This window comes from Sorex fumeus, unplaced genomic scaffold (assembly GCF_029834395.1).
Source record: "Sorex fumeus unplaced genomic scaffold, SorFum_2.1 ptg000013l, whole genome shotgun sequence".
Taxonomy (NCBI): Eukaryota; Metazoa; Chordata; class Mammalia; order Eulipotyphla; family Soricidae; genus Sorex; species Sorex fumeus.
This window is the reverse complement of record NW_026606070.1, coordinates 4,615,245-4,628,339: the sequence shown is the minus strand read 5'-3', so window position 1 is coordinate 4,628,339 and position 13,095 is coordinate 4,615,245. Positions and strand designations below refer to the sequence as shown.

Genomic DNA, 13,095 nt, shown 5'->3' with positions numbered 1-13,095 from the left:
GGAGGGAGGAAGGACGGAGGGAAGGGAGGGAGGGAAGGAGGGAGGGAGGGAGGGAGGGAGGGAGGGAGGAAGGAAGGAAGGAAGGAAGGAAGGAGTTTATTTATAGTAGGATTTAAATTACATCTCAATATTTCTAAATATCCAGATATTCAGATACTTAGAGGTTTGAAACTTAGCGGCAACCTCACAAAGTACACAGAAGAAATAGGGCAGATCTTCATTATTTCTTTCCATAAAACCACACCACCCGGGATGTATCCTATAATAATTCTATTCTTCAGGGGATTTCAATCCCGGGTTTTTTACTACCTTGTTTTTCCAAAGGACCAAAGCAGAACCACACTCTTCTTTACCCAACACTAGCCTGAAGAATCTACTGAATTCTATTGATTTTTTGCTCTGTGAACACAAGCTCATTAACCTGAAACAGTAAAGGGATAACTGTATTTCACTGAGCCTGGCCAGTTGAAAATCGTCTCCCAGATTCTTGCATCTTTTTTGCAAATTCAGCTGTGGAGGCCAGAACATTGCTTCTTTGAACCTAAGGGCTCTCACTTCATTTGAAGCAGCTTTCCTGTGATTCACACTCCTTCCCTAGGACTTCTAGCAAATTTGGGGGCCCTGCCTTCCCAGCAATCTGCATTCTATAAGCTGGGTGTTGGGGGGAGACTCAAGGTCTCAAAGGTCAGCATCTCACAGGAGGCTGCGTTTCTGGTGAGCTGGCGCCAGGCCTGGAACTAAGACAGGCCATACTGGGTGGAGCTATTCCAGACAAGGAACCAAAATCTTCCCAGACCCCTCGGGACTTCCTCCTGAAGGAAAGGGCCCCTAAGAGAAAAAATAAGACAACACGGACCTCATACGCAGCGTTCCGGGCAAATCTCTCCAAGAAACCCTGATACTTTGAAAAAAAAAAAAAATCTTCCCCAAACAGGAGTATGAGCAGTCTAAACCAACTCTTGGGGGTGGGAAGGATAAGAAAGTTATTTCGCCCTCAAAATATATAATTTTCTAAAGTGTTGACTTTTGTGTGAAATCTCTGCTTCAATCTGTACCCTTTTCATTCAAGGCAACAGACGTCCTCCAAGTGTTTTGTTTTGTTTTGTTTTTTTAATTCGATTTATCCTTTGAAACAGAAAGTGCATTACATGTCACTGGTCTTGCAAAGGGTGTTGGCTTCTCTTTACAAACGGAATTCCTTATATAAATTAAAAAGGTTAAGGAGACTAATATATCACCGTTATTCGCTTAAAAATAAAAAAAGAAAAAGAAAAACCATTTACATTGTCTATAATATTCTTATGATACAAAAAAAAGAAAAAAAAACACTTCAAATTCAATTACAGCAACTAAGTGAGTTTTAGCTTTCTGACCCAGAGCAGTTGTAACAATTCCCACCTTCTACTTTAACACACATTTTTTTTTCTTTTTCTCAGAAAGGAGTTAAATTAAATACAAGCTCTTGTAGCCCTCCCGCCCCCAATCCTTTCTCGAAATCACTAATAAATAGCAAGAAACGACTGTGCAATTTCGGAGGGGAGCGGACGGGCGGGGTGTCCGCGAGCGCGCGCGGGGCCGCGGCGGGACTGGAGCGCGGGGAACGCGCGGGCCGCCTTCTGGAAGCTTCTCTAGCCAAGCTCCCCGGGAGAAGGACTACCTCTCACCCGGGAAGAAGCAAGTCAGTCTTTCTGTTTGTTTTTTGTTTTTCTCTTTTCTACCAAATTCGGGCGCGGTGTGGGGGGGCGGGAGGGAAGACTTTGACTGTTTTTTTTTTCTGCTTTCTGAAATATTCACAATAAAGTAACTTGTAGTCAGTGTGACTCACGGTTTATTTACAAAGAGCGTCAACAGGTCCCTCGGGCGGGGGCTCAGCGGGGGCTGGCGGGGACGGGGCGACCCTCGGGGCTCCGCTGGGCTCCCCTGGTGGCGGCGGCGCGCGGGGGACGCGGGCGCGGCTGACGCTCCCCGGATGCGCGCGCCCCGTGCCCGCGCCCGCGCGTCCCTTGCGCGTCCCCTGCGCGCCCCCCGCGCGCCCCCCGCGCCCCGTCGGGGGTCTCTCGGTTACAAAACAGAGCGAGTCCGTGGCGGGCGGCGGCCGCGGCTCACGACGAGCCGTCGGCGTCGGCCGCGTGCAGCAGGAGCGCGCCGCCGCCCGGCTTGTGCTTCTTGAGCAGCTGCGTGATCTTCTCGTCGTCCGAGTTGGGGTCCAGCGGCTTGTTGTAGTCGTCGTCCTCCTCCTCGTTCTCCGACGCCCCCTTGAGCCGCTCCGTCTCCGAGTCCTGCTTCTTCTTGGCCGTGGCCATCTCGGCCGCGTGCTTCTTCCTCCACTTGGTCCGGCGATTCTGGAACCAGACCTGGGGGGCGCGGGCCAAAGGGGCGAGAAAGGAAAACGTCGTGGGGTGGGGAGAGGCGTCAGAGGGGAGCCCAGGGCGGCGGGAGGTTCCCCCCCTGCAACCCCCACGCCCGGGTGCTCCTGCATCCCCCACTTTCCCGGGCTCGCTCGGCTGGGGTCCACCCCACCCGGCCCCGACACCGCCCACTTTCGGGGCCGTCGGAGTCGGTCTCCGGCGCCCCAGGTTCCTCCGAGTAACCGGCACCAACAAACTGCCGTTACCATAGTGATAGCGACACTTGAGTATTCGGGTTGTCAGTGAGTGATTTCCCAGAAAAAAACTTGGAGACAAAAAAAAAAAAAAGTTTCCCTAAAACGGAGTCGGCTTTCCGGCTTCCTAGTTTGCAAAAAGAAAAAGAAAAAACTTTAACCCCTAAAGTGGCCCCGAACAGCTGGGATTTTTTTTTCCTCCCCCTGTTCACTGCTGTCTTAGATGCAAGAATTTCAAACCACTTAAAGTGTATTTGCAGAAATGTGATTTGTAGAAGGCACAGCATTTACCAAAATTTCCTGTTTCTTTTTTTTTTTTTAGGTTCGGGTATTTGTTTGACTGTCCCAAATCTGAACACACACACACACACACACACACACACACACACACGGGAGGTAAACACTCCCCTTCCCATTTACACTTGCAGTGCATGGTGTCAAGTTCAGAAATAGAAAAGGTGGAGGAACCCGCTAAAACTGAAACCTCAAATCAAAATGTCCAAAAACCCACACACACACACAAAATTTACAGCTTAATCAAAATCATCACAGAAATTTCTCTCTCATCATCCTTGCTCTGTTGAGTACCTCTCACTTGCACTGTTTATCATAAAACCAAAGTCAAGGGCCAGAATTTTCATTAGATTTTTTTTAAAGTGAAATTCTGACCATTACATTATTTCTCACTATCAGCATGACCAGTATTTCACGTATTTTGTACTGTTCCTCTCCAAGACATTTGCAATATATACAAATATTTTAAGACTATTTATGATGTTTAACAGGTTTGATGCACATATTTTCATTTAAGCATCAACAATAAACAATTTTCCCTATTTTGTCATACACTACAAATTTTATCTCAAGAATCAGAATTGCTACAAAAGTGGTTTTTCTCTTTTTTTGTACAGCTGTAATTCACTTCTAGGCACATAGTTATATTTACAGCAACAAATGAAGACCTCCAGATAACTGTCACAGTCTCTGTAGTAACCACTGCAAAAAATGCTTTTAACTAACAATCACATACAAAAATCACTCCTGGGACGCATTTTCTAAAACTTGTCCGTTGTAACCAGTAGACTTTATCCCACTTAATTTAAAGAATGCATAATAACCAAAAATGTTTAAAAAATACATAATAACCAAGTAAAACACACAAAATTCAAAAATAATAAATTGAAGAAGAACAAAAGGATACTGGAACCATAGAACATCATTAGATTTAATTTCTGTGGCTGATAGGACCCCTTTACTTTTTCAGGGAATGGTCTCAAATTTTTGATTCCCTGGAAATCCATGGTACAACTCAATTACAAGCCAAGTGACATTTTAATTAGAAACTGTTGTCATAAACAGTCAACTATCTCGCATATGTTTATAAACTTATCATACACAGATGTCAATTTCTCAGGACGATAATAATTTACCATTTCATTTGGACAATTGCCACTTTAAAATGATTTTTTTTTCAGTTAAGCAAAAAGCAGACCCTATGAACCTGTGCCTTTTTAAAAATTTTAACCTGCAAGTTAATTTGGTAGTGCCATAATACTAATCTACATCAGAAATTATATAACAGGGGGAGCATGGAAGGACAAACAAAAGCTGGAATATCTTTACAAGTAGAATCAACAGAAGCTATCTAAGAGGCCTCATCTAGCCCGGGGCGGATTTTTTGCGTAGTGCTTTTCTTCTCCAATAATAGACAGTTCCCCCAGCACACGCGGCTATCTAGATTAACCTAATTTCAAAGGCGGGGGGTTGATTCCTTTTGTTCATCAACAGTTTGTCGCCCCGAGACCCCAGGGCTTTTGTAACCCCTACCCCCACCCTCTTCGCTGATCTCATCTTCCCAGGCTCCTCAAATCCCAACGACTACCATCCCTACCCCCAAGCGACAGTTGACTTGGTGTGTGTGTGTGTGTGTATGTGTGATGTGTGCATCTGTGTCCCATGTGTGTGCAGGTGTGTGTGTGTGTGTGTGCGTGTGCGCTCACGCGCGCCCTCCCACGGAGGTGGTGAAGAGGGTCTGAGCCTGGAGGCTTCCCGTAAGGTCCACTCACCTTGACCTGACTCTCCGTCATCCCCAGCGAATAGGCCAGACGAGCTCTCTCCGGCCCCGCCAGATACTTCGTTTGTTCGAACGTCTTCTCTAGGGCGAAGATCTGTTGGCCGGAGAATGTGGGTCTCGTGTGTTTTCTCTTTCCGTCTTTGTCCAACAGAATGGATCCTTGATCTGCGGGACAGATAAACACGAGAGAGGGGGACGACAGCCTGTTAGTGGTGGCTCTCGGGGAAAGAGACCAACGGGCGCATCCTGCGTTTCGGGGGTCCTAGCCAGCCTATGCGGAGCGGGGCATCACGGCGCTCCCGCCTTGGCCTTTTCACTCACACCTGCTCGGAATAGCACGCGTGCCCAGAGCAGCAGTCAAAGAACCTCCTTCCACCGGCACCAACAGCCGAACAAACAGCCTCGAGCGCCTTACCAAAGTTTGCAGACCCCGGTCGCCAGGCCCCGCAAATTGCAAAGAGCTGAGAAAGGTCCAGAAGCTCACCCGGAGCCTTGGCCGGGGCACAAACTAGTAGTTTTTCCCCCAGAGCGCGCGCCACAATGGGGCGTCTTCCCCCCCCCCCCCCTTGGCATACAGGGATTCAATCGCCCACCCCAAGCCAAACGCTGTAGAGGCATTCTTGGTGCTCCCCCCACAAGCTCTTTACAATGAATTCGGTGGCATCTCCGGGGTGCCGTCACCCGGCCACCCTCCTTCCGTGGCTACCCCGGGGTGGTCTCCAGCTCTGGGCCGTGGCAACTTCATTCCGCTACTGCGGCCCAGACACGCGGTAAAGTCCTGAGACTTGGGAAAACTGCCGGGACTGTCTTAAAGCCAGAACCGGGCAGAAAAAGACTCCAGGCGGGGCCCCTAACGCCACCGCTGAGACTGGGGTCCTCCAGCGCCGGCCAAAGAGCCCATCGCAGACCGAGATCACTAGTGGGTCTGCAGCAAGGTCTGCGGCGGGTGGCGCGGCTCCCGCTGGCTCTTGTCCCCTTGCCCCGTTCCCCCTCCGGTTCTCTCTGCAGCGGGTGCTGGAGGGTGTGAAGTGGGGCGAACCGGGGTGCCGCTCCCCTGAGCCACCGTGCGCTCCTCTGCCAGCTCGCCGGGGGCCTGGCTTCTCCGCGCGCCCTAGGGCCGAGTGGACCGAGTGCCACTGGCTAAGAGGCGCGGTGGGGACACTCTTAGGGCAGGAACGTACTGAGCAAACACCTGTGCCGTGTTCGGGGCTGTGAGCCACCGCCGCTGCGGCCCCCAACACCTGGCCGAGGGGAAGCCTGGAAGGTGGGCAAGGGCGAACGGGAAGCCCGACCCGCAGGAGTCCGGAAAAACGGGGGTGAGCGAGAGGCTGAGGGGGATGGAGGGTCTCTCTGGCCCCCACCTCTCTGAGCCCGGCCCGGCCTCGGGCTCCACTCGGGATGCTCTGGAGCAGAATCCGACGCGGCCCCCGGGCTGCGGCTCGCGGTACCCCGCGCGGACGCGCGCACCCTCGCACGGCCAGGCGTGGCCCAGCACTTGGGGATCCCTCGCCCCACGCCCTGCCCGGGCTCAGCCGCCCCGCGAGGCCGGAGGAAGAGACCCCCGGAGGGGATGGGACCCCGAGAGCCCTGAGAGTCGGGCGCCCGACGGTACTCACGCGGGGTGCAGGCCAGGCGCGCGTCCCGCCAGGGCGGGCTCTGCATCACTCCGGGCCAGAAGATGGGCGTCCGGCCGGGCAGCTCGGCCAGCGGCTTGGGGTAGCGACCCACGGCGGCCACGGCCGCGGCGCTCGGGCTGAAGTAGAGCCCCGGGGGCGGCGGCGGCGGGCTCAAGCTGCTGAAACGGGGCAGGCCGGCCAGCAGCCCGGCCGGGGAGGACGCGGCCGCCGCGGCCGCTGCAGCCGCCGCCGCGGCGGCCGACGCCGAGGATGCGGAGGAGGACGAGGAGGAGGACGAGGAGGACGAGGAGGACGAGCCGGAGGGCGAGGCGGAGGGCAGGGCGGCCCCCGAGGCCAGGGGCATGGAGGGCCGGCTCAGGATGTCGTTGATGCCGTGCGGGGTGGCCGCGGAGAGCGGCTGCGGGGGGCTGCCCAGGGACGAGAGCCCCCCCGCGGCCGGGGGCTTCAGGCCGCCGGGGTTGTGAGTGCCCAGCGGCGGGGAGGGCGACGAGGAGGACGAGGACGACGACGAGGACGACGAGGGGGGCCCGGCGGGCAGCGGCGGGTAGGCGGCGGGGTACAGGGGGGTCTTCATCTCGGCCATGCTGTGCAGGGCGGCCAGCGGCGGGCTGCTGAGCAGGAACGCGCTCTGCCGGGTGCCCTCCATGGCCCCCAGCGCTAACATCCCACGGCCCGGCCGCTGCCCGCAGCCCGCCGCCGGGGACCCGCGCGACGCGCCCGGAGGCGACCTGCCAAGCGCGCCGGGAGCGGCGGGCACCGGCGTCCGGAGCGGACCGGACCGGATCGGACCGGGCCCCGCGCCTCTTCCCGCTCCGGGCGGGCGTCCGGAGCGGGTCTGGACTCTGGTCTCCGACGCCTGGACCGCGCCGCTCGCCGCACGCGACTATCCGATCTCCTGCTCTGGGCCCGAAGAAGCGAAAGGAAACGCCGCGGGGCCGCCGAGAGTTTGCAACAAAGTTTCAGAGTCGCCGAATCGCCACTTTTCTAGAAGTTGGGGTGGGGGGGCCGGCGCGCTGGCCTCTGGAGAGGGTCCGCGGGACGCCGCCGCCTGCTCGCGCCGCCGCGCCGGGAGGGATGCGCATCCAGCCCGCCCGGGGACCGCGCCCCGGGGCCGCGCCCGGACTGCAGCGCCACCGAGCCCCGGGGCGCCCGGGCTCGGCCGGCGGACCTGCTGCCTTCCCCGACACTTCAGTGGCAGTTTGGGGAAAGGACCACGGGAACGGGAAAAAATAAAACTAGATAAATCAAGAGAAGGGAGGGGGATGGAGGGAGAAAAAAAAAAAAAGTAAAAACTGTGACGGCGGCTCGGATCCCGGCTGCGCTCCTCGCTCCGTGCACTTGCGCCTCTAGAGGGGTCCGGCGACCCCCGCCCCACCCCCAGCGCCCGCTCCTGCGCTCACTGTCCGCCCGCGCCTCTCGGCTCTCGCATCTTGGGCCGCTGCCCTCGCAGGCTGCCCGCGCGCTGCCCGAGTCCGGTCCTCGGCCGAGCTGACCCTCTGCGCGGCGCTCGCCCGTCCTCGGCGCGCTCCCTCCGGGCCTGACAGTTCGGATGAAGCTCTCAAAGGTAATAAAACATTTGCATCACTCCCTACCCCTCTTTAGTTGGGGGACGAGCGGGAGGGGGCAGGAGAGGGGGGGTCCAAAATGAGAACTTTGAGGGACGTCACCCGGAGGCGGCGGGGCGGGGCGGGGCGGGGCGGGGCGAGGAGGCGGGTGCCGGCCGGGGGCGTCACCGCCGTCTCCAATCGCGCGCAGGCTCGGCCTTCGCGTGGCCGCAGGGGCGCGCCCAGGCGGGGGTCGCCGCGCCCTCTGATTGGCTGAGGAGGGCCCGCCCCGGGGCGGGGGGCTCTGGGTCCCCGCCCCTGGCCCCTCCCGCCCTCCTCCGGTGGGCGTGGTCAGGGGCGGGGCCCGGCGAGTGGTGCGGTTCCGCCGCGGGGCCAGTGGACGCCTCAATTAATTGTGTTAAATAAAATGGGCAAGGGGAGGGGGGGAGCCGAGTGGATAGGGTATTACTTTTTAAAGAGCCGAATAATGAAAACCCGGCCCTTTTATGGAAAAGCAGTTCATAGTCTTCACCTCCCCCCCCACCCCCACCCCCGCTAGCGCCAGCCTCCCCCCTTCCCCCGCGAGCTCGCGGCGCCTCACCTCGAGGACGGGCTGGGCCCTTGGAAAATGGAGCTAATGGAGCAGGCAGCAGGCGCAGCCCTGGCCCAGCGCCTTCTTTTGAAGGGATTAATTAAAGGCCATCTGGGCGCTCCCAGAATTGTGTAAATTAATTTGTTGCTCCTTAAGCCTATAGATGTCTTTAATCCCCTTGTAGGCCGAAGGATCGTCCTCCTCCAGCTTTGCCCCCCTCCTCCCCATCCTCCCCTTCTCTGTTCTTTCTCCCCTCACCCTTCTTTTCATCCCTGCGTTTCCCCCAACCCCTCCGCGAACCTTATCTTTTCTAGGTTTTACTCAGTTCACTAGGAGCAGAATCAGCTTTGAAAGACTCTTCACCTTTCCTTTGACCTTTACACCCGAGAGCAGAGTTGTTCTGTCCTTTAAAAATCTTCTCTTTGTGGTTATTTGTTTTTGCGTTTCTGTGGCGGGAGAATCATCCGAGGTGAGGTGGAGTCTTTTATATACAGAAGTATTGAAACTCCGGAGACTGTAATTTTTGAAAATCATCTACGGTTCTCTGGGGCTTGTCCGAGCATCCAGGGCAGTTTCTGGAGATGGAGTGAACTTGGATTCTGGGTAGGCACCGGGTGTCTAGAGTTTAGGAACTGGACAGTGACTTCCTATTCCCTCTAAATCCCTTTCATTCCTGGAATGGAATTTAATCGTCTTTAAATTCCCAGCCAACCGGGTTGCACTGGGTACATGAGGACCCAAATTCCAGATTTCAGGATGTTCAAGTAACCCAACTCAGGGAGGGATCATTGTAACAATTTGGATAAGATCATTGCTTTGGGGGCTTGAAAGATAGGACAGTGGGTCCCACAGTGCATACGGCCTCAGTCCTGAGCACAGAGCCAGGAGGAAGCCCCAGCACCATCAGGTGTGGCCTCCCCAACCGAAAAGTTAAATAGAGATATAGGTTGTTTGACTCTGAAGTTTGACTGTAGCTGTAGATTGTTTGACGGGAACTTTGACTACGTGCACAATGTACTTAGGTGGGTCCACGCACCAAAAGCCAGCAGAAATTATTGTGCTGTGAGAACTTTGCTTTCCAAAGCACTGGTTTATAAAGAGTGCACTGGAGTCTGAGTTTTTAGATTTTCCTTTAACTTTTGTCACTTTTGTTGTTTACTTCTGGTCTCATAGAAATGTCATTCTGATTTGCTCACGGGCCCTCTCTCTTCTTCCTTAATCCCCAGGCCAGGCAAATTCCATCTTTTCAGGCACTTTGGAATTGGAAAGGGGGGAAGGTGCGGTCTTGCCTTAACGGTGCTTTGTGCTGTGCCGCGGAAGGCTGAATCGGGAACAGTCTGCACTGCCCCGGAGGAATTCCGGCCCGGGAGGAGTCTGAACCCGGCGCCGCTGACACCTTGGCCGGGAGGAAACGGCTCCAATGGGATGCGGGAAGCCTGAGCCTGCCGGGGGCGCTGGGACCCCTTCGGCCTCTAGCTTCGTTTTGGACCAGACTTCTTGCCACCCTGGCTGTAGCACGCCCTGCTTCTGGGCCATCAGCCACCCGCGCGGACACCGCTTCTCCCAGACCAAGTTGGGATGGAGAGAGAAGGTGGCTAGCGTTTTTCGAAATTCCAGTTGGAAGGGGCGACTCCTCTTTATTTGTGTGACTCGGGGAAGAATAGAACCTGCTCTATTGGGGGTGGGGGGGGGGTTATTTTCGTGTGAAAGAGAGATTCAACCCAACTCCAGCAGCGCATTGCCCATCCGGAAATCGCCGCTGAGCGTGACAAGTGTGCAGAGTTTAACCTGACATTTCCCGAGTGAAGACAGCGAGCGTTGTTTTCTCTGGAGACGGTTCCCAGGCATCCTGCCCTGCGTGTCCCTGGGCCGCGCGCGTGGCGGCCGCTCGGAGCGCAGCGCTGCGAGCCGCGGACCTTTCGGTGCGGTGCGGTGCGGTGCGGTGCAGCCCGGCCGGCTCGGGGACCAAACGTCCAGCCCGAAGGAGACGACCCCACCTTGGCCCGAGAGGGTCCCCGTACCGCCCAGCGAAGCTCGCTTCGGTTCTCCGCCGTGTGACACCCGTTTTACGAAAGCCCCGTAGAAAATCGGGAGTCCTTCCCCCAAGCCCAGTTTTTTTCTGCTCAACACCTAATAAAGTGGGGGGGGTTCGGTAGCACCCCGAGGAAGGGGACGCCCCCTCGCATCTCTGCACATTTATATGTTGGGGGAAGGGGTTTTGTGGATGTGAATGATTTGTAACATAATTGTGGAAAAGATGAAAGCGGTTTGACAAATTCTGACTTTTATATATATATGAGGAAGAAGGAAGGAAGGAAGGAAGGAAGGAAGGAAGGAAGGAAGGAAGGAAGGAAGGAAGGAAGGAAGGAACGGTCCGAAAGGGTAGGGGTGAGGGCAGCTCTTCGAGACTTCCCCTGTAACCATGGCCCCACCCCGTCCCCGGTTTTCACAGTGGGGTTTTAGCTGCACAAGTTGCGACTCCCGGCAGCAAACCCGGGGCCAACCACCCAGCCCTGGGTCTGCATCCTATTCCGGAGTGCTTTGGTGCCTTGTCACAGGTCTGGCAGTTGAGGTGCAGGAAGGAGCTACTCAATTCAGGCTTATCCTCCCCCCTCCCCCGAAAAGAAATGCTAATGAAGCCTCAGACAAACGCACGCACGGTCTTTGCTCTTTGCCGAAAAATATATATAAGTGTCGGGACCCTGCGAGGAAGCCAATTCTGCACAGAGTAAAGGGGAGGGAGGGAACGAAGTGCTTGGGTCCGGACAAAAACAAAAACAAGAACAAAGCCCTCTGCAACACCCGAGCTAAAACTGTCCTTGAGACACCCGCAACCGAAGCTCCGCTCGACGGCCGGGGCCTGCCGGGGCCCAGCCGCGGCCGCTGATGCTCTCTCAGAGGGGCCGGGCGCGCGGGGAGGCCGAAGGGCGGGGAGCGGGGACCGGGTTGGGGTCGCAAGCCTCCAGCATCCGAGAACAGAGCTCGTCTGCGCTCTCAGGCCGGTCGCGGAGCTCCAGGGGGAGCCGACCTGGCTGCGTCCACTCCCAAAGATGCCCCCAGCGTCCAGCCGGGCGCGGCGCCGCTCTCCGAAGCCCGTTGAACTCGCCCGGGTTCAACTTGGAGCTCTCGCCCGCTACGGGCGCAGAAGCGCCCCAGACGGAGCCGTCCCGGGGTGGGTAGAGGGTCTGCAAGAGCAACCCCCGGATTCAGGGCTGGGGTCCATGCAAGGAAGCACCCGCGGCCGTCGAAGGAGGGGTGGGGCGCACGGCTCCCGAACGCTCCGCAGAGCGCACCCAGGGGTGCATGAATCCCGATGTTTTTCTGCACCGCCTCTTGGCTTCCCCGCAACCCTATTTGCTTAGAGGCTGGAACGCGGGATCCCGCGTGGCTGGAAGCAATTTCCGTCTAGAATCAAAAGGCTGGCTCCTTCTGGTCCAGCAAAACAGCAGGTGACCTGAACGGCCGCGAGACACTTCTTATGTGGCCAGCTCTCCGATGGGCACTTTAGGTCATTTGAGACAGTCCGAGCATCACAACTCGCTGTTATTATTATTATTATTATTATTATTATTATTATTATTATTAGGTCCTGCTTAATGTGATCAGGAGAGATATTTGTAGCGTGTGCTTGTTGCTTCTTTCAGCCGCCTCCTGCGTGATGGTCCCTGGTCCTCCGTGGAGGTGGGTGCGGTGGCGCGGGGGAGGGGGGGAGGAGTTATTTTATTTGTTTCTTTGCGGTTTCAGCTCCTCTTTGCAGCGTCTGGGTTGCGCGGTCCTCATTAGGAACCTCGAGCAGCTGCCGCCCTCTAGTGGACAAAGCGTCTTTAGCGCGTCACTTCTTGAGCGTTGCTGCCTCAAACCTGCCCTAACTAAGGCTTAAGCGTGCCCAGGTGACACGGAGAGTGTCATGCTGAGTGAAATGAGGCAGGAGAAGGACAGATACAGTTACAGGCTGCATTCATTTGTGGGATATAAAAATATATATAGTAGTAGACTAATATTCATGGCCAGGGAAAACAATGGCTAGGAGGACTGGTCAATGGTTGGAATGAACCATGATGAGGGTGTGTGGGGCTGAGGGCAGGTAAGAGAGAGAAGAGACCAGCCTGACAATAATAGCTGGGAATGATCACGCTGGACAAGATCTGAGGGATACAAGTAGGTAAGGGATATTCTTGATAATCTTTCGGTATCAATATTGTAAACCACAATGCCCAAAAGGAGAGAGTAGAGAAGAGAGAGAAAGAGAGAGAGAAGAGCCTGCCATAGAGGGGGGAGGTGAGGAGTGAGGAGTGATGGAGTGATGGGATGGGAAGGAACCTGGGGACCCTGGAGCTGGGAAATGTACACTGATGGAGGCATGGTTGTTGGAACACTGTAGGACTGAAATCCAATCATGATCAGTTTTGTGAGGGTCTGTCTCACAGTGACTCAATAAAAGGTAAGGTAAGGTAACGGCCCTCCCGTTGATCGTCGATTTGCTCGGGTGGGCCCAGTAACGTCTCCATTGGAGACTTTGTTGTTACTGTGTCTGGCATATCGAATACTCTCTGTAGCTTGCCGGGCTCTCCGAGAGGGGTGGAGGAATCGAACTCAGGTCGGCCATGTTGGCCGCTTGTAAGGCAAACGCCCTACCTGCTGTGCTA

The 13,095-nt window shown here is 55.8% G+C and overlaps 1 protein-coding gene across 1 annotated transcript; it reads right to left on the bottom strand.

The window, feature by feature from the left end:
* Nucleotides 1-2,023: 2,023 nt before the first annotated feature.
* Nucleotides 2,024-6,996, bottom strand: NKX6-1 (NK6 homeobox 1). The gene is made up of 3 exons (XM_056111436.1): nt 6,293-6,996; nt 4,669-4,841; nt 2,024-2,354 (listed from the first exon to the last, which is right to left on the bottom strand). The coding sequence occupies exons 1-3, from the start codon at nt 6,975-6,977 to the stop codon at nt 2,103-2,105; spliced, it is 1,110 nt and encodes a 369-aa protein (XP_055967411.1). The 5' UTR covers nt 6,978-6,996; the 3' UTR covers nt 2,024-2,102.
* Between the last annotated feature and the right edge of the window lie 6,099 nt (nt 6,997-13,095).

Excerpts from the sequence above, each read along its gene's own strand:
- NKX6-1 (XM_056111436.1), bottom strand. The coding sequence starts at position 6,977 with ATGTTAGCGCTGGGGGCCATGGAGGGCACCCGGCAGAGCGCGTTCCTG. Across the intron at positions 4,842-6,292 it reads GCGCCTGGCCTGCACCCCGC|ATCAAGGATCCATTCTGTTG; the intron begins GTGAGTACCGTC and ends TCTGTCCCGCAG. Across the intron at positions 2,355-4,668 it reads TGACGGAGAGTCAGGTCAAG|GTCTGGTTCCAGAATCGCCG; the intron begins GTGAGTGGACCT and ends CGCGCCCCCCAG.